The sequence below is a fragment of the Lethenteron reissneri genome, chromosome 19 (assembly GCF_015708825.2).
Source record: "Lethenteron reissneri isolate LAM-NWPU_2019-01 chromosome 19, ASM1570882v1, whole genome shotgun sequence".
In the NCBI taxonomy this organism is placed as follows: domain Eukaryota; kingdom Metazoa; phylum Chordata; class Hyperoartia; order Petromyzontiformes; family Petromyzontidae; genus Lethenteron; species Lethenteron reissneri.
The window spans coordinates 4631894-4655437 of record NC_083797.1 but is presented as its reverse complement, the minus strand read 5'-3'; the positions used below and the strand labels follow the sequence as shown (position 1 = coordinate 4655437).

General features: G+C 48.9%; 1 protein-coding gene across 2 annotated transcripts in view; it reads left to right on the top strand.

Annotated features, from left to right (window-relative positions):
- Window positions 1–23544, top strand: part of LOC133344189 (serine/threonine-protein kinase 3-like) — a 139501-nt gene that overhangs the window by 70261 nt on the left and 45696 nt on the right. Inside the window, exons 7-8 of one of the 2 annotated variants that reach the window (XM_061554217.1) lie at window positions 14716–14808; window positions 22793–22918. In XM_061554217.1, the coding sequence (XP_061410201.1) occupies window positions 14716–14808; window positions 22793–22918 (219 nt within the window). Of the gene's footprint in view, window positions 1–14670; window positions 14809–22792; window positions 22919–23544 lie in introns of both variants that reach the window. The other variant, XM_061554216.1, reaches the window with a different exon arrangement.

Here is a 23544-nt window from a genome sequence, read left to right as displayed (position 1 = left end):
TTGTTTAACATACATTTCGAGCTATTATCTCGAAGCCATTTAGGATGACAGCTTTGCAAATTCAGATGCTCTCTGGTGGTTCCAATGCTCGATATTTGTATGGTTTGCGTATCGGTGGATAAGGTAGTGACGCATTTGCAGGAGAAAAAGCTCAAGTATACATTTTACTCACATTTTATTTTTTTACTGCTGAGCAAATGTACACACAATGGTTTGTGTAAGTGTAGAGTAAAAAACAACGTGCTTGTGTGTATACATATATATGGCATATCCTGTTAAAATGACGACCGCTATAAAAGGGGCATTACGGCCACGAGGTTAGTGAAGGTTATATGACCATCAACCGTGAGCCGAATCAAGATAGTTTTAAAGTTCACCGTGATTACGATGACTTCAAATGCTATTCATATCACGCTGGCGATGTGAAGGGGTCACAGACCCCCCGATGCAATAAAATCTCTGAGACGGGATGCATGAAACACCTTTGAAGGGCAACTTCCCAGCAGCGTCAGTGGTACAAGTCAATTGAGCACCTTGGCACGTGCTGTTCAAGACAATACAACACAGTATCGTGACGTGCACATGTTCACTAGCGGTGGCATGCACCGGCGTTTGTTTTATATTTCGACATGTAATAAAGTGTATAACTACCGATTTTAAAGGCTTGAAATGTATGGATTCCTGCAGTCACGAAAGCTTCAAATCAAGAATGTATTTATTCATCACAGTCGTTGACCACAAGCTCAAAGGCTCCAAAACTCCATTGCCGCTAGCAACAACCGAACGTGTAACGGATACCATATTTCGATGCGTAATGTTTTTTTTTTGTTAAATCGACTAAAGGGTTAGGAACTGCATGGGAAAAAGAGACGGCAGAGATTCGCCAAGTCGAGTAAGGTCAGGAGCAGTGTGTGTGGTAGGTCAGTGGGTGGGTGAGCGAGCGAGTGAGCGAGCAAGCGGGTGGGTCAGTGGGCGAGTGAGTGGATGAGTTGGGGGTTAAACAGTGTGTGCAGGATGTGACGAAACGTCAGTGTCTGGTAGGAATCGATGAGTTTCTTAGGAACAGGAACCGTTGGTCGTAGCAATAGACGAGTGATACATAATAGACACAACGCCACTGAGGCATTCTACAAGGGGAATTAATCACACATTTACAATAACTCTCTCCATTTGTAGTGGAGCATTTAAACACCAACCTACGGTGTGTTACGGTGAGCGAGTCAAGTCCTGACACCGTGCGACAAACGAGCAAACGTTACGGCCGTCAAAATCTCCCTTCTGTTAACAAATGTTAAAATACTGTGCAAACCCCCCCCCCCCCCCCAAAAAAAAAAAATTCCCGACACGCACACACAGCGTGGCGATTAAGGCAACTTGCGCCCGTGTTGGTTTGCAAGTGGTGGGGGAGGGGGGGGTAAGCCACGGGGGGGGGGGGGGGGGGGGCCTGGTGGATGAGTGGATGGTGGGTGGGTGGAGTGAGTGGTGTAAGTTGCGAGGCTTTGGTGGTGGGAATGGCGCAGACAAAAAACTGGCTGTGGCGCGCGTCGCGAATTCGTCTCGATCGTTCAACGTTCGACCACCGCGTTCGACCCCGTGACGACTCCCCCCACCCCCCGCATCTCTGCGATCCGAGACGAACGAGGCACCGACGGCAAAGCGCTCTCGTGCACGTGCACGCGCGCGGTGACTTCCACGTGGCGCGCGCGTCGTGTGAGCTCGTCGCAATTGACGCGGCAGTCATAATCAACGACGACGATTTACGGGATTTGGGTTTGCGATCAACCGCTGGATGATAGGCCTCAACCGAGGCGACATCGGCCACGCGCTGTGTTTGGACATACTTCGCCGCGCTGGTCAATGCGGGTTGGCGAAGTGGAGCGGAACGATCAAGACAACATTCGCCAAAAATGTTGGCCTTGGTCTTAGAGGCGCACTCGCATCTCTGGGCAGTGCCCCTTACCACCGCGCCACCCCCACTAAAACCCTCCCTTCCTTCCCTCTGCACACTTTTCACGACATATATATTCACTTGCGTACCGACTGGGACACGTGCATGATGGCATTTCATCAAGGCGCAGGCTACTTGGCTGAGAATACATACGTAGATACCGATGCCGCGTCACTCACATGAATGTGTGCATCTGGCAACAATGGACATGATGTAGCACGAGCGCGCGGGTGTACGGGGCATAGGTGTAAAAAAACTATTTTTCCAGCGGCAGGCATCGGGTTTTTTCTTTAATACAATTAAACCCGATGTCGGGGAATTAAAACCTGGTTTAATGAATACGAAACTCTGATCCAAGGCTTAGGCTGCTTCCTCGTCGGTGCTGCTATCGTACTCGGGGGGGCCGTCGGGCACGGGGTAGTCGTAGAATGCGGCGGGCAGGTTGGTCTTAATGAACACGAGCTTCTCCACAATCGTGGGCGCCAGTGAGTTCCTTAGCTTGGAATGGATGAAGCCCATCGTTGAGAAGTGCGGTTCTGCAATTAGAACCAATTAAACCGAATTTCTCCCAATCTCAGATGATCGGGTTTAAAATAAAAAGACAATTAAATCCGATTGTAAAAAACCCGACTGTGCCACCCTTGGTACGGGGCGTAAAAAATTCACAGGCAAGGAGCGGCAGTAGCAGCAGACCCCCCCCCCTCTCTCTCTGCCCCCTCATTTACAGGTGAGCAGCGTTGGTGAAGATTGGCCAAACCGTGGCCCGTGACACGGCTCAGCGGCAGGGGCGTTGGCCGATAGGCTCGGGAGGATCTTCTTGGTTCTTTCGGTAAAGTCACGTAGAATGGAAATAATAAAATAATAAAAATAAAACATAATAATATAATAAAATAATAAAATAATATCGAACAATTCTCACAATTATTATATTATGTTTTATTTTTATTATTTTATTATTTCCATTCTACGTGACTTTACCGAAATAACCAAGAAGATGAATCCCTGCAGTCACGAAAGATTTAAATCGAAATTTAGGATCGGGAGGGTTTCAATCCGAGCAGGTCGCCCTGGCTTTTTAAATCCTTTATATTTAGTTCACTTGCTTGCTTGCTTGCGCGCTTACGACCGTGCAAATCTTTCGGTCGTTTTTTAACCAACTTCCCGTGATCCAATCGAGCTGACATTTTGCACACAGACTCGTTGTGCGTGACAATTTATTTTCGTGAAAATTTTTTTCAAAAATTTTCCACTTTTTAGGAAAACATTTTTTTCATATTTTATTTAAAATACCAATGTGATAAAAATGAAACTCTTACTCAAGAAAAACAGAAATGAATAATAAAATAAAACCGATGCCACGCATATAAAGGATTTATAGTGAAAAACTTAGTTTTTACGGGTTAATTATTATAACTGCACGTTGAAATCGCCGCGCGCTACGCGTTGGCGTCTGCCGCGCGGCGGACGTTAAAATATCCCGTGGCGTGATTTAAAAAGAAAAAAAGTTAGGCCATTGTGTGCCACCGGCGTCATACACCACATTTACCAATTGAGAAAATGACCTGCAAATTGCCCAATTTTGGGGTTACACACGGAGCAATCATCGCCTCCCCCAACCCCACACACGACTGCAACCCCACTGCAGGCTGTGGAGACACCCAGCGTCTTCGTGATGACAGCAGCGCGCTCTGAGAATGGATCAGATACCAAATGCACCAACTGACAGATACGTCCTGGGAAGACTTAAACCGAGCACGAAATAGACAAATGTATGCGAATTATCATCGTTTATATGAAAAATGTGTCACTACAGGCTGGCACGACATATCAACGTCACGTGCGCCCACGGACCACGTGCTCGCAGCAGGGTTGGCATGAGAGCAACAACAACCGTCACGTGGCGGTGACGTCACCGCGGCACATGTGCCAGGCTAGGTGCCACGGTGAGAACACGAGCTGACACACAGAGAGGGGATTGTGATCTCCCCCGTGGCCACTCCACACCTCCACAACAAATACAACTATAAACTATTTTTTTTTTTTCACCAGGTAAGGCCTACTGAAACTGCGTAGCTCTCTTTCAGAAGCGACCTGGCCACAAATGATAGCTCGAGGAAGCGGCTTATCGTCACATCGAAATGTACAACAGGCAAATACTCTGAGCGCGTGATGTTGATTCTAAATGTGGAGAGGAAAACCCGGAGAAAAGTCCACGCGACCACATGGAGAGAGAGATGCAAACTTCAAATATACAACAGGCGTCAGGGTCGGGATCGAGCTCACGACCTCCTGAATACCAGGCGAGGTAGTTAACATCTCCGAGCCACCGTAGAGAAATAACCAAAATATCGGAAAGTTATCGGGCCCTGAAACGTAACTCGAGGTGTAACTCCAGACTATTTTCGAGTCTCGCAAGGTCAATTTGCCACTGAAACCTGTACCAGATCCCAGGCCACTTTTTCATTTCCCTTCTAACCCGAACCCCAGCGAGAGCCATGGGTCTGCCGTGCCTCGCATGTCTTCAACATTCTCCTCGTGCGCGGAGGTGGTATGGGGGGGGGGGGATTACAGCACACTTAAATTAAAGAATATCGGTTATAAAACATTGTGTGTCGGCTAACCTCCAGGGACGGTGGAAATAAGACGCGTGCTAATCTTCTGTTACTAATCTCAAATAAGTGTGTCTCGCTCGGAGCATGCCTCCCCCACCGCCCACCCCTCTCTGCCCCCCCCCCCCTGCTGTTACTCCGAGTGAGATCATTGAGCGAGCACTGGGACCACACTCAATCACCCCCCCAACCCCCAGTCGAGCCATTAGGCGCCGATGTAATAATTGCACATGAAAATGGCTGGAATGCAAGATCCCATGTTTGTGATGGATCCCATTCCAAAATAAATGTACAATAATAATAATCACTAATTGCTATGGACTGTCCCATACGAGCTTCCCAACCCAGACGCACACACCCCACCCTGTGAAGAATGTGAAATGTGTTTGTAAACAAAATGCTTCACTCGTCGGTAATGGCCATCGTGAGTTCAACCAATTATAACGCTAGTGATGTAATGTCGCTCGCGGAGAGAGATCGTTTATGGGTTTTTTTTTTGAACGATACATAAAAAAAAAATAGTTTTGCTACATGCACACGGTGGAGCGGTCAGTGCACTACTGCGCTTGCAGATTCATACCGCGCGTGCGCGCGCGTGATGGGGAGCGGTGGTGCAGTGGTTAGCGCGCCTCGCTGCAAAACCCGGCGACCCGAGTTCGAATTCCCGCTCACGATTTATCTGAAACGGTCATGGGCCTTCCCTATGTCGACTCGGCCTCAAATGAGTACCTGGTGCGGTGTGTAGGAAACATCGCCACTAGGGGAGACAAAGGCGGTCGGGCGTGGTGTTGGCCACTCACCCTCTTGTGCATCATTCCGGCCTTCATAGGTGCTCGCTAACAGCACAGATCGCAACAGGCTGTTACAGGCTAGTAAACACTGATCGCAATGCATGTGCAGCATGCAGGCGTGTAGTGTTCATAACAAATTAGCAAACATGATTCGGAGCTCTTCATCGATCCAACTGCTGGGCGAATACCTCCGTTATAGGGGTTGTGTGACCATACCGTAACGAGCTGTGGTTATTGCGAAGTTGGTGGCCACAGCAGGTTCAGAGAGCACTCGCCACTCATGTTAGCAGTGGCCAGGAATCAAACGCAGGTGACCGCCTCCAATGCCCTGTTATGTGTATTGATCACAACATTTGTTTTTGAAGTGCTGCAGTGTGTTACACGTGAATGTTGAATTTCGTTTGATTTAATTGAAATAAGGTGAATTCACGATTTTCACGATTTTGCTCGCGTTCAACTGTATCAATACATGTGGACGCACCCATTAAAATCAATACAATTATCAGTGGAATGCACTAAACATGTGCGCACACATTCACAATATGACTCACCGTGTGTACGGTGGGGCAAGCAACGTTAGAACACGGTCATTGTGAGCGCTGTGCTTAGCCTTACAGAACTAATTCCAATGCTATTTTAAGAACATTGTCGACACACGAGTTCGGTCCGACTTTAAGGAGGCTTAATCTTCATCGAGTATAATTGCCGCCATTGTCTTTACGATGTAATATATCTTTTTTTTACTCTCTGACGAGATGAGTAACAAATGTATGACGAACCGCAGGCTACAAAAAGGTCGATTTCAAAATATATATGTCAGAGAAAGGCAAGTTAGATTTCTTTTTCATGTAATGAGAAAACAAGAGACTGAATATCATGTTTTAACTGAGAAAGAGGTACGATAAGCCAGTCAAAACAGCGAAACACATTCCTGCGGAGGGAGCTGGTAGGAACGTTGGGCTGCTCGGTCAATGGCCAGGGTCAACGGCGGCGTGGTGTATTCAGAAAATATGCCCGACTGTGAGGGCGGGCACAAGCCGGCGTGAGTAGGTTAAACGTTGAGTTTTATAAGGGCACCACTGGGTGACCAGCCCTTCCCCACCCAGCCCCACCCCTCCCACTCCCCACCCAGCCCCTCCTCACCCTCCCCTCCCCACCCTCCCCTCCCCACCCAGCCCCTCCCCACCCTCCCCTCCCCACCCAGCCCCTCCCTCCCCTCCCTGCACGACGGACACAATAATCCCCTGTGGGCTGGTGTAACCAGGAGGTTCCTACCAGTATTAAGCTGTTTCAAAAATTGTATAGACGTATGTGTGTCGAACTTCTCTCGCACCGTACGTAGCCAACCGTGTTAATCGGAGGTGCGGAATGAAAGAAGGCCATGATCGCCGACGTCTTCGAGAAGGGAACATTGCACATGGTCGTATTCCTTCTCCTAACTAAAAATCCCTGATGTCAAGGGGTCTGCGGGGAGTCCAATCCACACTCATGTAACAATACATTTAATAAAAAAACATCTGGTAGAGGGATGCTGTCGTGGTTATATCGGTTAGCCCGCTGACCTGCCAGTTCGAATTCGATCTCCCAGCGCGGCGGTTGAAACGATGGGACATTTTCGTAATCACCTCCCCCAGGCCGGCTTCTATCCACCTAGCAATGGGTACACGGGTTATGTAATACGTCGGCAGGTCGCACGCACGCACGCGTGTGTGTGTGGTGGGGTAAAGTGTGGGTCCTGCCCATCTCTTCCAGGATGTCTAGCCAACGTAATTCTCTGAGCGACGGGGGGGAGGTGGGGGGTTTCTGTAGGAGTGCCTCGCAGTCGACGGCTTCTCCACCAGCAGTGACGCGATCCAGCATATTGCGGGGCTGCACCTCTATCCTTGTCTTTTATTTTTTTTACCAAAAGGGTTGACAAGCCGCAGGTGCGTTGACCAGCAGTCTTGGGAGTTTGCCATTGTCCAGGCGGCCGTCTTTATAGCCCTTATCGCCGTCCACAAAGGCTGCACGACTGCGTATTGCGTTCAAAGGTAGCGATTGCTGGAGATAGCAGGCGGTAGGGCAGTTAATGCCTAACCCAAGAAGACAATAACATTATCTTGTGAGGCCTGTAAATATGCTACTGCCGTTTGTAAATGAACTCGCGCAGCCAAGGTTAAATGCGCGTGTTCGTGTGAAACTAAACTAAACTTTTTTTTTTACTTTACCAGGTAAGGCCTACTGAGCTATATCGCTCTCCAGAGAGGGGTCGTCTCGAGCTCCTTCAAATTGAAGGCCCTTCCGCCAGCGGTGGTCTTGGGAAGCAATTGGAGGGCTGAACCTTTACCCAAAAACACCCAAGGCTTCATAATGGTTGCAACTCAATGCTGTTGCACTATGTATATATATATCTTCTCGGTAATTTGATAATGAAAACAATAGCAGGTGCCTAAATTTAAATGGATGTGTTAATTTTAATTCTGATTTACAATTCGTACATAACATTTTTTTTTACCAGGTAAGGCCCACTGAGCTACATAGCTCTTTTTCAGAAGCGACCTGGCCACAAATGAAAGCTCAACGAAGTGGCTTATCGTGTGGAAATTGATCGCAGCCAAATACTCTAAACGCACGTTGACTCTAAATTTAGAGGGATACACCGGAGGAGCCGGAAAAAAATCCACGCGACCACGTGGAGAGAGACACGCAAACTCCAAATATACAGCAGGCGTCAGGGTCGGGATCAAACCAACGACTCCCTACATACCAGGCGAGGTAGTCAACATCTCGCCACTGTGATGATGATGAGAGAAAGAGAGAGACATGTAAACTCCAAATATACAGCAGGCGTCCAGGTCGGAATCGAACCCACGACCTCCTGTATACCAGGCGAGGTAGTTAACATATCCGAGCCACCGTGATGATGACGAGAGAGAGAGAGAGAGACACGCAAACTCCAAATATACAGCAGCAGGCGTCAGGGTCGGGATCGAACCAACGTCCTCCTGTATACCAGGCGAGGTAGTTAACATATCCGAGCCACCGTGATGATGATGAGAGAGAGACATGTAAACTCCAAATATACAGCAGGCGTCAGGGTCGAATCCACGACCTCCTGCATACCAGGCGAGGAAATTAACATCTCCTAGCCTCCGTGATGATGATGGGAGAGAGACACGCAAACTCTAAATATACAGCAGGCGTCAGGGTCGAAGCCACGACCTCCTGTATACCAGGTGGGGTAGTTAACATCTCATAACCACCGTTCCACGTGTTCCGCGGGGCGAGTCTCGGAGCAACGCGATGGTGTATAAAAGAAAGAAAAAAAAACGAGTTATGCTCAGCCTACGACCAGATCACACGGAATGAGACGAATGTGGTGAAATCTCGGAAGACAAAGCAGGTCTCCGCCTGTTTAGTGCTTGGATTGGGTGACCACCATATACACGACGGGTGTTCCGTGTAGGCAGTGCGGAAAAACCCGATTGCTCCCCTGTCCTGGACATTAACTTTGCTATTCATGGGTTTTTTCGGTAAATTCACGTAGGTAAAAAATTATTTTACTTTTATTTATTTAATGTTTTACCTACGTGACTTTACCGAAAAAACCCAAGAATATGAATCCTTGCAGTCACGAAAGCTTCAAATCTAACTTTGCTCCAACGTGAATGCCCTCCCGCTGTGACCTCTCTGCACTGATCAGCGCTTCGTCAAATAACCCGGACGGATGTGGGGTAAGCCCTCATCCAGCAGTGGATCGATATGTACGCGTTATACTCAGAAGGCTAGAAACCTTAACCAAATTTGTGGAAAAAAAATTGTCAATGAGATTTGGAACTTTAAAAGCAATAAGTGTTTAAAACGTTGATATTATTATAATGTGCACCTCTTTGGCAGATCACTGCTGGATAAAGGCCTCTCCCCACCGTATTTGTCATTGCAACTGTTTGACCATGCTGGCCAATGTCGATTGCTTGGTGATGCCGAGGGGGGCGGTGTGTGTGCAGGACCAGTTCAGCTCTGCCTCGCCGTTGATGTTCGCCATATCCTGGAATTGAACTCGGGTCCCCAGCCCTGGCAGCGCAGTGCAATAACCACTGCACCACCTTCTTGGTTCTTTCGGTAAAGTCACGTAGAAGGGAAATAATAAAATAATAAAAATAAAACATAATAAAATAATTCTCACGACGTTTCGGCCACAACGCAAGCAGCCATCCTCAGGTGAAGAACAGATCTTGTCGGGAAGACAGCGTCTCATTCAGACGCTGTCTTCCCGACAGACTTTGTTACAGTACGTGTACATTAACAGACAGCCGTGAAGGCAGCTTTTGCCTGTTTCACTCCACGAGCGGCCGACAAAAGCCACACACATCTTTTAAACTCGGTTCTTGGCTCTCCGATCCATGCAACTGTCGCCTTGCCATGGTTTAATTTGACGTGGCAAGCCGTAAATACCGCAACGGAGCCCGAGCGAGTGAGCGAACTTGATTAACGGGGAAGCGGTCTAAGTGTATTCTTTGCAAAACATTTGGGATTGTGGAGGGCGCAGTGGGCAAAAACATGTCATCCGAACTTACGTAATATTTATTCCACGTGGAGGAACCTCCTAACTCGACCGTTGAGTAGCCAAGTTTTAGTCGTGGCTAGATAGAGGGGGGATCAAAGTGGTGCAGAGAAACTCTGGATGAATGAAAAACGCAAGCACTCTGCCTCGTCTCGCACTTTGTACATTTGCGAGTCAACGGCTGGCTTAGTTTTTACTGCACTCCAACGCAGTGCTGGATTATTCTCGTAACAAAAGCAGCTACTACATATGTAGTAGCTACGGGCCCCGCACTTTCAAGGGCCCCGCGCTAAATGCTTTCAAGCTATCAACTCCGGTTCAGTGATTCTGTACTTGCTCTATTACTATAGTACTATACTGCCTTCGACTTTTATGAACGACTGGGAGTTTAAGGTGAGCGATTTGTCGTAGTATCTGGCTGTATAGCAAATGAAAAAATACACTTACTTTACTATGCTAGTTATAAATTTACGTGTTTTCATATTTACGTGTTTTTTTATTTTATTTAGGGCCCCTTTATAGCATATGTTTCAGGCCCCACACTAGCATAATCCGGCACTGACCCCAACATGTGTTATTGTGAGCAATGTGGAACGTGGACCGATACAGGGTTGCAAGTATGGTTTAGTAATTACAGGGAAAAAAACACGGTCAGTCGTTTTATGCATTGCCCAATTTGTATTATTCCAGTGAGACATTTAAAACAATTTCATTTTTACAAGATTCGTCTCTGTTATCAAATGTCGTTCGCAGGGGGAGCATCTGTTCTCCTGTAGCTCAGCACATTCCCATATGTTTCCAGTGCCGCACTAGGTTATCAATACACAACGTGTTAGTTACTTGGTGTTTACTTAGTGATTTCCCGGAATTGTGTCTCATTTGTGATCTCGTGTATCTTGTCGTTCGACAAGCAAGCCATTCTGGCCTCTTTGCGGAGCAGCACATGACCCCCGTTGTTAGAGACCGGCCCGCGGAAGTAGACATCACAGATCTACTTCTGAGATCTCTTTAAGCGGCCGCTGATCCGCGCACTGGGCGGTGATGCACTTTCGTACTGACCCCGAGAGAGATGTTCTCTGCGCGACGAACCAGTGTCTACTTGGAACTCTCAGAGCCGGCATTCATCCAAGTGAAGTGCAAAGCCAAACTTAGTGACGGCCTTTTTGTTTTGTTTTGGTGCGCAGTCATCGAGACCATCGACGCGGCACATTCGAGAAGTCGGTTGTAACCACGGGCAGCTGTCCGGATTTGAACCCAGGTCGCCTGGCGGGCAGAATCGTTTCTGTTTTTTTACCCAACACTTTTAACATCGAAGCGTTGTGCAACAGAACGCCGTAAATGACACTATTTTTAAAAGTTTAATGATGCTGGCGGTGGACCTGCCCGAGGATGGACCGGCCGTCTGTTTGCGGGTCCGTGGAAATTAATCTCAATTCGAGACTCCGTCTCGCTGTGGGTGCACCTCGGAGAAGCGAGTTTAAGTGTGCTTTGTCTGTTCAACACAAAGCAGGCCGCAAACATTTACACCCGTCACTCTAACGTGGGCGCGATCGGATAAACCTTTCAAGTTTATCTTATTGAATGATAGTGCATCTCGCGCCGCAGATAAGATTCGAACGTGGCCTTGTGTGTGGATGGTACTGCTGTAAACCGGGCTTGTTCCCTTAGCCAAAGGTCACACCCCACCGGTATCAACACAAGCCGCCTTATTGGTGCCCTCGGAGGCGGCGGGGGGCGGATTCGTGCAGCTCCCATCGGTCAAAGGAAGCGCGCAGTCGATGACACGGGAGCAGTGAGGAGGAGGAGGTTTTGTGTTTATTATGTATCGACGAGGTCGATGCCGTGGCGCGATTTCGAACAAAATGACCTCCGATGTAGAAACGCGGAGCCAAAACACGGAAACCCGCCGCTTCTTGTGCAAGTTGCTCGGACCGCTGTTCGTTTCTGCCGTGGCGCTTAACTGTTTCAGATTTTCTTTTTTAGGCATTTTCAGTGCGTTTCGCGTTTAACGTTCGAAACGAGCGTGTTTTGTATGCCGGGTTACGCGCTAACGCTCGCGACTCGCACGCGAATGAACGCGTGCTAACGGTGTCGTTCAAAAGCAGCCGACTTCAGACGCGTTTTTTGAGATGTTAAAACCAACTTTTTAAAATAAAAAGAAATAACTAAAACTGCCTTCCCTGCAGTTGACATCAAATCTATTGGACACGCATCTTGATGCGTGCAATCTGGAAAAACCCAGAGATGGTATTTAAAGAAAGTTTTTTTTTTTTCATCAACAAGTTCACTCTCCAATGGAAAATAAGATACCGCTGTCATTTTGAAGCTCATCTCACAATCTTGTACTCGGAGTACTCAGTGTAACCTGCTTTTAGACGTAATAAACTGCCAAGATAATATATAACGTCTATTGTAAGGATATTTTTGTTATTTTCTCGGATTTAAAGAATGCTCTGGCGAAAGAATTGCATTAACAGAAGCACATATCGAAAAGTTGGAGCGATTTTAAATTGACCGTGTGGGTTAGTCTTCTGCATTCGTTTCTCCCACCTCTTCGGTGTCGCGATTGTACATCTTCTGAACTTCTTCCGGAGTTTAACTTCAATCGGGTGTTTACTTGTTCCACGGAAAGTCCCGTGTATCAATTTACCCAGCTAGGTTCGGTAGCAAAGGAGCCCAGCCAGCAGCCAGGCAGCAAACTTCAGGCATAGATGATTTAGCATAGTAGTGTGATATAGTAATAGGTTTTTACCCTTTCAACTGGTACAAAAACTGACACCTTTATACAAGGCATCATGTTTGCAATAACCACAACACAAGCAGTCAAAATGCAAACAAAAAGAAACGACTCTGATGATGATAATGATATGCACTGTCCTTGAAGTTGATTGGTCCACACCCGAGACAGCTTTTCTTAGAGCCTAGTCTCCATTGGTGTTGGACCAGATGACGCCAAAAGGCGTACAACTCAAAGACAGCGCACTATCAACGTATTTAGAGCTCGTTGTGGTTATTGCAAACATGATGCCTTGTATAAAGGTGTCAGTTTTTGTACCAGTTGAAAGGGTAAAAACCTATTACTATATTTTGCCACTGGTAAAGGAGGTATCATAGTGTAGTGTGATATAGTCAACTTTGTAGTTAAACAGTAATTTCCCACAACCATACACGTCTGACGGGGTGGTTACTGCACTGCACTATAATACCAGAGGTCAAAGTTCAACTCATGGTCATGCACTTGGGTGACAGTCGGTATCTCGTCGTCTCTCGGCCCTCCTCTGAGTTATGAACACAGAAAGTCACCCGCTGCAACTTTGACCTGCGAGCCTGGTATGTCCAGTGCCAGAATGCTCACTGATGAAAGTGTTTGACTTTCTTACAATCGTTATGTTTTTTCTCAATAATTTTTTTTTAAAACAATACAAAATATACTCAAACTCTTAGTGAATCCGATACCAAGTGAAATGCATTTTTCTTTTCAGAGTATAAAATATGTTTTATACTCTGAGTTATGAAATATGTATATATAAAATATGTTTTATACTCTGAGTTATGAACACAGAAAGTCACCCGCTGCAACTTTGACCTGCGAGCCTGGTATGTCCAGTGCCAGAATGCTCACTGATGAAAGTGTTTGACTTTCTTACAATCGTTTTGTTTTTTCTCAATAGTTTTTTTTAAAACAATACAAAATATACTCAAACTCTTAGTGAATCCGATACCAAGTGAAATGCATTTATCTTTTCAGAGTATAAAATATGTTTTGTTTTTGTTATAAAAAATCAATTACATACATAAAGTCCCTTGCCAATTCACTCTTAGATAAAGGCCAAACCACACCCCGTTTCGTCACGGTGACAAGTTGTTTAACAGTAACTTGACCGTACTTTCCCCGTGCCGGTTCAGTGCCGGTTGTTAACCCCGACCGAACACCAACATCGGCCCGCGAGGTTCTCACGGCACAGTCGGCAAACCACATTCAGCGTCGTGACGGTGGCTTAGATCGCCTAAACATGAATGTATCGTTAAACCCGACACAGCAAATTCGTGTAAGGTTTGTCCCGTGAACAAAACGTGGCAATCAGTTACTAGTTCAGCGCACCCGGTGTGTTGGAGAGTAGACCCACAACTTAATTCTAAATTTGAAGTTTTCGTGACTGCAAGGATCCATACTCTTTGGTTTTTTCGGTAAAGTCACGTGGGTAAAAAATATGAAATAAATTAATATGAAAACAAATAAATTAAATCACGACGTTTCGGAAGCAACACACGCTTCAGTAATTTTTGCTGGAGCTGTCAACACCTGATGACGGTTGCTCGTGTTGCTTACGAAACGTAGCGGTTAAATTTATTTGTTTTCATTTTAATTTATTTTATATTTTTTACCTACGTGACTTTACCGAAAAAACCAAACAGTATAGACCCACAACGTTTACAATTCGAGTAAATCCTGACGTTTCGCCGGTGATTTGCAGCCGGCATCATCAGGCGACAGCCAGAGTTGCGGGGAAATCCTCCTCCTGTTTCGATCTTCGATCATTAAATAGAGTGGGAGTAAATGTGACGTCATCACTGTGGTTCAATCAGGTGCGAAGCCCAGAGTGGTGGCGGGCGGGGGGGTTAATGTAGCCATACGCGATCTAAGACAAGAAACAAACAAAAAAACCCTCTATATTATTGCTAATATTGGTTCGCGAAAGCCTACTAAACTATTTCTAACTTTTTTTCGTCAATAGATCGAACGTGCGCGCCTCGTGCTGCAACTCTTGACTCCCGCAGGCCATCTTCATGATACCCACCAACCCGCCACCCACCTTCCGGCAGCTGGAGCTCTGGACGGACGAATTCGTGGATTTCGTGCGGAAGTGCCTGGTGAAGAACCCGGAGCAGAGGTCCACGGCCACCCAGCTGCTGCAGGTACCCGGTGCAAAACGGCCATCGGATAAAAACGGTGAAAGTGAAAGCGCATTTGCCGTTTCACGCCAATGTTGGCAGGAAGGGGCCCTAGGGTTAGGAAGGAGCTCGCCTCCGATCAGTACGGTGCGAAAGAAGTTCAACATACATACATACAACGTACATACATGCATACTTTAGCAACAATTGCTGCCATTTGACAAAAATGTGGAATTCATAACGAGGATAGTTTGTGTTCACTTCCTTAGGGATAGGTGGAAAATTAATTCAGAGGTGGGGGCAACCACAGGCAGTTGGAACCGGCACCAACAGTTGCCCAAGCTCTGTGATCCTATTTTCGGATGTTTTCCAAACTCGCCCCATGTGTCACAAATCTCTTTAACTCGCACAAAAATCGTGGCCATGGAGATCCCAAATCCGTGTTGCCAAACAACCAACTTACACTCGGTAGCCTCTGAGTTCAAGTGTTGTCAAAGGTTTGTCTCAGCCCATCATCCATGAGAGGTGGATAAAATTAGGGACCATATTCAGAAAGTCATCCCATGAATCCAACGCTCGTGTGAGCAGGGGACGCAGTGATGTATCTGGAAACTAAAACATCTGACGTACATATTAATCAAGAGAGATGATTCTAAAATTCAGAGGAGGCTTTCCATTACTCTTGGAGGGTGTTTACTCAAATGCCCTATACCTGTGAAGTGTCAAGGTGGTTTCTGGACCTTGGGATTGTATCGTAACGAGGGTCTGCACCTAGAGTTGGGTCTCGGGACTGGGTCTGTATCTGGGTCTGTGGGTAAAACGGTGACGGAGGCTATCTGCGGTTTACAAAAGATAAACCTCCTTTGAAGCCATTACTGGCTGTTGGGGCACGAGCTCTTAGCGGGCCACCTATGAAGTTCGATACGGCACACGACGGAGTGGTGTGGCCAAACATCACGCTCAGCCACCTTTGTCTCCCCACTGCTACTATTTTAACACACCGCACTAGACACTTCACTATGGCTAAGTCGACCTAGCGGAGGCCCCAGGACGGTTTAAGGTGCGACTCACGCAAACCGGCGTCAGCAGCGGCGCCGGAAAAAACCCCAACTCGGGCCCGCCGAGAGTTCGTAGCGCATCGCGCTCACCTCTGTGCCACCGCTGCCCATGAGGAGCTCACGCGCGCTCACGTGTGCACGGAGGGGGGTGGTGGCGGTGATGGTGGTGGACACAGCGGGGGCGAGGGGGGGGCGAGTTGACGCTCGTCCATCGGTTATTGGGCTATTGCGCCGATCAGCTGTCGCCGTGTGCGCGCGCGTGTGTGCGCTTGTGTGTGTGCGTGTGTGTGTGCGTGTGTGTGCGTGTGTGTGTGTGCGTGTGTGCGTGTGTGTGCGTGTGTGCGTGTGTGTGCGTGTGTGTGTGTGCGTGTGCGTGCTTGTGTGTGCGCGTGTGTGTGTGCGTGTGTGTGTCTGTGTGTGTGTGTGCGTGTGTGCGTGTGTGTGTGCGTGCCTGTGTGTGTGTGTGCGCGCGTGTGTGTGCGTGTGTGTGTGCGTGTGTGTGTGCGTGCGTGTGTGTGCGCGTGTGTGTGCGTGTGTGTGTGTGTGTTCATGCGTGTGCGCGTGTGTGTGTGTGCGCGTGTTCGTGTGTGTGCGTGTGTGTGTGCGTGTGTGTGTGCGTGTGTGTGTGTGCGTGTGTGTGTGCGCGTGTGTGCGTGTGTGTGTGCGTGTGTGTGCGCGTGTGTGTGTGCGCGTGTGTGCGTGTGTGTGTGTGCGCGTGTGTGTGTGTGCGTGTGTGCGCGCGTGTGTGTGTGCTCTCCGAGGGGCTGTATCGGTGACACTTTGAACGCCGTAAACGGTGCCGAGCATGGCTGCGCTCACCGTGCCCGGCACAGTAAAACAAAGCCGCATAAGCGCCACGCGGCACAGAAAGAAGTGGGGGGTAAGTGGGGGGGGCTGTGTAAGGGAAGCAGCATAAAAGTGAGCAGTGCCGCTGACCTGGGTCACTTCAGGTGCGATCAAAAAAACACGCGTGGTTGCACCTGAAATGACCCGGGGGATGTCTCTCCTTTTGAAATCCTTTATTAAATCCTTTATATTAAGTTCGCATGCTTGCTTGCTTGCGTGCTTGCTTGCTTACGACCGAGCAAATCTTTCGGTCGTTTTTTAACCCACTTCCCGTGATCCAATCGAGCTGACATTTTCCACACAGACTCGTTGTGCGTGACAATTAATTTTCGTGAATTTTTTCTCCAAAATTTTACACTTTTTAGGACAAAAATATTATATTTAATTACCAATTGCTTAATGCTGGCATGCAATCATCTGACCCATAGGTGGCAGCCATCTCAAGCCAGAGGACGAGAGGACTCTAGCCGCCACGCATATAAAGAATTTATAGTGAAAAACTTTGTTTTTACGGGTTATTTTTTTTGTATCTATCGGTCAATCGATCGGCGGGTCGAATAGTGTGGTCACTCCTTCCTCTTCCAGAGATGTCCGGCCACCTTGAAAGAGTAAGCCAATGGTACCTGACTGAGCTCATTCGAGTGGAGACATACAAAGACAAAGATCCCCCGTGTAGCCTTGACAGACTCTTGGGACAGGTGCTGTTAGCGAGCGCCTATGAAGAGCGGCACAGCACGGGAGGGAGCAATGTTGTTTTTACACACCGCACCAGGTACTCATTTGAGGCTGAGTCGACCTAGGGGAGGGCCCATGAGCGGTTCAGATAATGAATCGTCGAGTTCGTTGCGCAGCGCGCTATTCATTGCAGGTTCCTCTCTCTCGCAATGAGAGAGATTCTTCATCTGCTGTTTGCCTTGTTAAATAACGGCCCCTAGATTTAATAAATTGCATCAATTTATGCTGCCATGTAATGAACATCCACACGTTAGCTCCAAGCTGCGGTGGGCGTCAAAAGACAGAGATCCCCTCCACCCATCCAGGTTACGTCCATTACAACGACGACTGAAGACAAAGCATTTGTGGGTCTTCCCTCCTCCAATATTGTGAGATACTCTTCATCATCCCGCGATATTTTCGCAAGTTTTTTTTTTTTGGACCTCAGTGAGTTGGCAACCGGAAGGCGCCTCATCCAGCAGTAGATAAGATGGGGAGGGGGCGGGGGTGCATGCACTCGCGTGGCATGCGCCAACGACGCAATGCAAACGATGGAATACAGCCCCCCCCCCCCCCCCCCACGGAAGGGGGTTTGGGGCGTGGGTGCTCAGGCTACACGGGAGAGAGAGAGCGATGGAGTGAAAGAGGGGAGCTGATGTCTCACGTGGTGGTGGTGATGGGGAGAAAGAGGGGAGCTGATGTCTCACGTGGTGGTGGTGATGGGGAGAAAGAGGGGAGCTGATGTCTCACGTGGTGGTGGTGATGGGGAGAAAGAGGGGAGCTGATGTCTCACGTGGTGGTGGTGATGGGGAGAAAGAGGGGAGCTGATGTCTCACGTGGTGGTGGTGATGGGGAGAAAGAGGGGAGCTGATGTCTCACGTGGTGGTGATGGGGAGAAAGAGGGGAGCTGATGTCTCACGTGGTGGTGGTGATGGTGAGAAAGAGGGGAGCTGATGTTTTACGTGGTGGTGGTGATGGTGGTGAGAAAGAGGGGAGCTGATGTTTCACGTGGTGGTGGTGGTGGAAAGCGTGGGGGGGTGGGGGGTGTTTGGAGCGTCTGTGAGCTGCTCGGGGCCGACCGGGGCCCGCAGACAGATTTATCACTCTCATTCACGGGGGAAGTCGGCAGCCCTTCCCAAGCCTCCTGACACAAAGCAGTGATATAGAGTAGGACCCCCCCCCCTCTCCATCACCACCCCTCCACCCGCATTTTCACGTTCGCTCGTCTCGGTGGCTCGCAAGCAAGGCCAGGACATGGCGCAGATTTATGGGAGCAAGCCGGATCGGCGTTATTTCGGCAGCCGTGTGCCCTCTCCGTCGGCGCGTGCTCCACTCTTGAACATCGCGATCCGTTTACAGATTCCCAGACAGTTTTTTTTTCCTAATGGCTCAGATATTGCATTTAATTTATAATCAGTAAGCGTGTTTCGGGGATGGCGAGGCTTTGAGCTCCAATTATTTGTCGCGGTAATTTTGCCCCCTGCTGTTTTGGGTGGGGGTATCTGTAATTGAATCTCCCCTTTGCACCGCACAATACACGGATGCACGCACGCATCGAGATCGATTGAATGAGTTTATCGTGTGATCTCGAAGTGCCGACAAGCGGCATGTGTTTCATCTCGAGCGGGAGAGACAGCGTTCGATGGCGATGAGAATGAACAAAATGCCCTCCCGTGTTGCACTTCCTAAGGCCAGTATAAAGGGCCGTCCATAAATGACGTCACGCACCTGAGGGGGGGGGGGGGGTCAGACATTTGTGACGATGTGTGACGAGGGGGGGTTGGTGTTGAGAAATGTGACGTCACATCAAAATGCGCAACTTTAAATAAATATAGACAACACGTTCTACTTAATTAAATTTACTTTTTAATAAACGTTTTCTCCTACAACATCAGCATCAGAGTGCAGCGCCACAATAATTACACACTACAATGACAATAGTTTAAAGCGATTTGAAGCACGTTTTTTGGGGGGAGGGAGGGGGGGGGCAGAGCTTAAACCGCACCACGCCGCTCATTTTCGAGGTTAGGGCGACCCAAGAAATAGCCCCCACCCCCCCCCCCCCAATCAAACCACACAAGTTCTGACACCGTCATTCGCCACTGATGTTAGCCGTGGCCAGAGTTCGATGTCAAGTCTACTGCGGTTTGCTGTTTAGTGCTGTAAGCATGCACATATCAAAGCCAGCAATGGCACACGTGGATAGCTGCGGTTCACAACGTAATCAGCGGCGTGCTGATGCTGACTCACAACACGTTGTTGTTGTTGTTATTGACGGGGGAGCATGTGACGTAATGGGTAGTTGGGCAATATGCCATGAACGTAGAACCCCGAGTTCGATTCCCTGCCAACGCTAACTCTGGTGCCGAGTGATATCCGAGTCGGTTCGAGCCCCCCCCATTCGATGATCATCAACCCGCTAAGCGGTTCAGAGTGGGGCACTGCGGTCTAACAGCCTCCGTGATCGGTGCCGCACGAGGAGGCCTTCATCCAGCAGTGGATAAATAAAGGCTTACAAATTACTGTGATACATATTATATATTACTCCCATTTTTCGTTTATAAAACGGCAGTGTTTTTGCTGCTGCTGTTGTTGCTGTTGTGTATACATTGTAAATATACGTTCAGCAAGAGAAACGCCGTTGCTGAGAACCAAATGTACGTGGTTGTATGACAGGTTTTGTCGATGAAGTGTTATTAGACAACTGCACTGAATCAACATTCAAGCTTGTTCCACCAACCCTCTTAAATCGTCATCATCATCATCGTCATCGACCACGACGAGTCCATTGCTGGACGAATGGGCCCGTCACGTTGTCACCCTCCCTAGCGGCTTTCTGATGCCACGGACCATCTCGCTTCGGCTACAAGGGCCGATGTCATCGCTTCACCCTCCATGGTCGTCGCAAATCTGGCTGGCTTTCCATCATCCGTCCTGGCCTATCAGCCATCGTTGGTTCGAGCGACATCCTGCCACAATCGTGTTCGATGTCAATATGATGTCCCTAATTTCATTTGTTCTCTGACCCACGTGTCCCTCTTTCTGTATCGTTGTTGCAATTCCCAGCATGCATCTCGCCACGCTTCTTTCCATACCCCTAAAACTCTTTGTTTAATTCTCTTCATTTTCATTCCCCCCGAGCTAAATCCGGTCGTAAAAAAGCGAATATTTTGCACATCCCCGCGTAAAGCCACCGATGACAACGACGTTTTTTTACGCGGCACTTCCAAAGCGGGTCGCGTTATTCGCGCAAAAAATTCACTTGGAGCAAAATGCCACCCTGCGCACGTGCGTAAGATTGGCACGGGGCCTTGAGAAGCGTCCCAAAGATGAGCGCGGATTCGTATCCATCTGACGGTCGTCCGCAGGCACAAGACCGTAACAAACAAAAAAGAACTACGCATACACACGGAGGAAAAAACTCATTCGGAACCCCACAAAAACATCGCTCGTTGCCAGCGCACGGCAGAAAGCGCGTTCCGTTCCTAATGCGAAGCAGGGCAGCAGTGTTGGGGTTCTGTATCTGCCGGAGTGATTTTGGGAAATGTATCCGCGGCACCCAGGGAGCAGTTGCCTACTGCCTCCTATGTCAAAGTCAGCTGCTGCGGCAGAGATCGTTTATGAAATGGGGAGAAAAAAAAATCCGCTCCCGGATGTTTTACCGACTGCTGGCGGTTGTCCGGCGAGCGCTCGCCGGAGCGGCCGCCTGATGCTGTTCGACGTTCCCGAGGATGTCCGGAGATCGGAGGCCGGTCGGGCGAGTCACGGTGACTGGGACTGCGCCAGGAGTTGTTTGTTCACTTTGGGGGGGGGGGGGGTGGGCGGGCGGTCGTGGGTGCCCATCCAGGGATGCCACCCGGCTTGGTTTGCCCACGATTACGTGCAAAACCTGTGAGTCTCTCCCAGCGACATTTTTTTTGTTTTTTTTTAAGTCGTGCTGTTTATCAGTTGCGTGATGACACACCCGCCCAGCACTACGCTTTTCGTCTAGTCCCCCCACCCCACCACCACCACCTCCTCCTCTTCTCGGCACCGCGAGATATCCACCTTCCCCTGTTATGTCGCCGTGGATGTTGCACCTCGGGAGGTGCCCACGGTCACATGGCGCGCCGGACGGGACACGCGAGCGAGGGAGAGAACTCCGCCCACGCTGACGGCTTTGTCCGGAGGCGAACCCCTCCTCCGCAAAGCGCGAGGCTGGCCACAGTGGCGCGGCACACTCGATAGCCCGGGGCCCCCCAGGCGATGAAGAGATTGAGACAATTGTACAACGGAGACCCGCCGCTTCGTTTTGTGCACCAGGGTCCATGCCAACCCTGCTGACTTGGAAGATGGAAAAACAAGTCATCGTATAGATCGTAAACAAGTGTATCTTATGGACTTCAGCAGGTCAGGTTCCAGCTGCCCCCTAATTTTTCAGAGTGGCTCTCAGCTGATGCGAGTGCCATTCCAATGTCTGGGCGCTGGGCCAGGGCAATAATTCACGAGACTGCCACTACCTCTAACCCCGACCTTGGAAGCCCCATGCAGAACCCACAGACCGCAGCCGCTTCTGACTGCTGGGTAATTGAGCCTCTGTTTAGTGGCGTAGCAATCGAGTGCGCAGGCGATGCAACTGCACTGGGACTCATGGACTCAAGGGGGGGGGGGGGGGGAGGGGGGTGTGCAAGCGTCAAAGCTACGAAGAGAGGTGGGGGTATCGGACCCATGCCAAGTGTGCAATGCTACTGCCCTTGTTTGAATTTCCCAAGGTCGCAATCCAGCCCTGGATTCGTAATCAACATGATCACGGTAGTGGGAGAGCCCTGGGGCTGTGCTGCTTCTGCGTGCCTTGCTGGAGAACCGAGATAGATTAACAAACCTGGGAATTCCTTGCCTTTGATTTCATCATCATCATCATCAATCTTTATTAAAACCAGGTGAGGGCCTAAGGAATTACTTGGGGTCACAAAGCAATTCAGAACACTTGTACGCAAGTGGTCAAAACAATTTCACGAACCGTATAGAAATGAACCGTTCAACAACAACTGCGGGCAAAACTGCGCAGATGAATCTCAGCAGCGTAAACGCCTTTACCACATTTAGGTTGCCACCTCGGAGGTACAAAAACCAGGACATACCGCGGTAATGAGAACAGATCACCATACCCAAAGACGAGAGCACCATATGGCAATGCATTGTCTTCCATTGCTGCGTTATCACACATCTGACACAACCCGGGACTTCTAATGTCTCCGGGAAGACTGACAGATTTCCACAATGACTTGCTACGACCTCAACAACAACAAAAAATTGACGTCCCAGGAAACCCAGCGGTTAGGTGGCAACCGTGCCGCCGTTGCGCACGCATGCCTCTCTCACCACCCAGTGCGTGTGCTCTTTTTCCACAGCACCCGTTCATCGTGGCGGCCAAACCGGTGAGCATCTTGCGCGAGCTCATCACCGAGGCTATGGCGATGAAGCCGAAACGCAACGAGCCTCTGCAAGCCGACCAGGTCGCAGACTCGGACAACTCGGTATGAGGAGGGGCAGGCGGGGTGTGTGTGTGTGTGTGGAGAAGGTGGTGAGATGTTAACTCCCTCGCCTGGTATGGAGAAGGTCGTGAGTTCGATGCCATCCTTGACCTCTGTATATTTGGAGTTTGCGTCTCTCTCTCTCCCAGTGGTGGAGTGGATTTGTCTCCAGGTCCTCCGGTTTTTCCCTCCACTTTTAGAAGCGACGTGAGTTCAGAGTCATTCGGCTGCTCGAGATGTCCACGTGATAAGGGGCCGTCCATAAATGACGTCACGCACCTAGGGGGGAGGGCAGACATTTGTGACAATGTGTGACGAGGGGGGGGGGGGGGTTGAGAAATGTGACGTCACATCAAAATGCGCAACTTTAAATAAATATAGACAACACGTTCTACTTTATTAAATAGACTTTTTAATAAATGTTTTCTCCTACAACATCAGAGTGCAGCGCCACATTAAATACGCACTACAATGACTGTAGTTTAAAGCGATTTGAAGCATGTTTTATTTGGGGGGGGGGGCGGGCAGAGCTTTGTGACGTCATATTTTAGGGGGGTTTGACTTTTTGTGACGCCGTGTGACGAGGGGGGGGGGGTCAAAAATCGTCCAAAATCGCGTGACGTCATTTA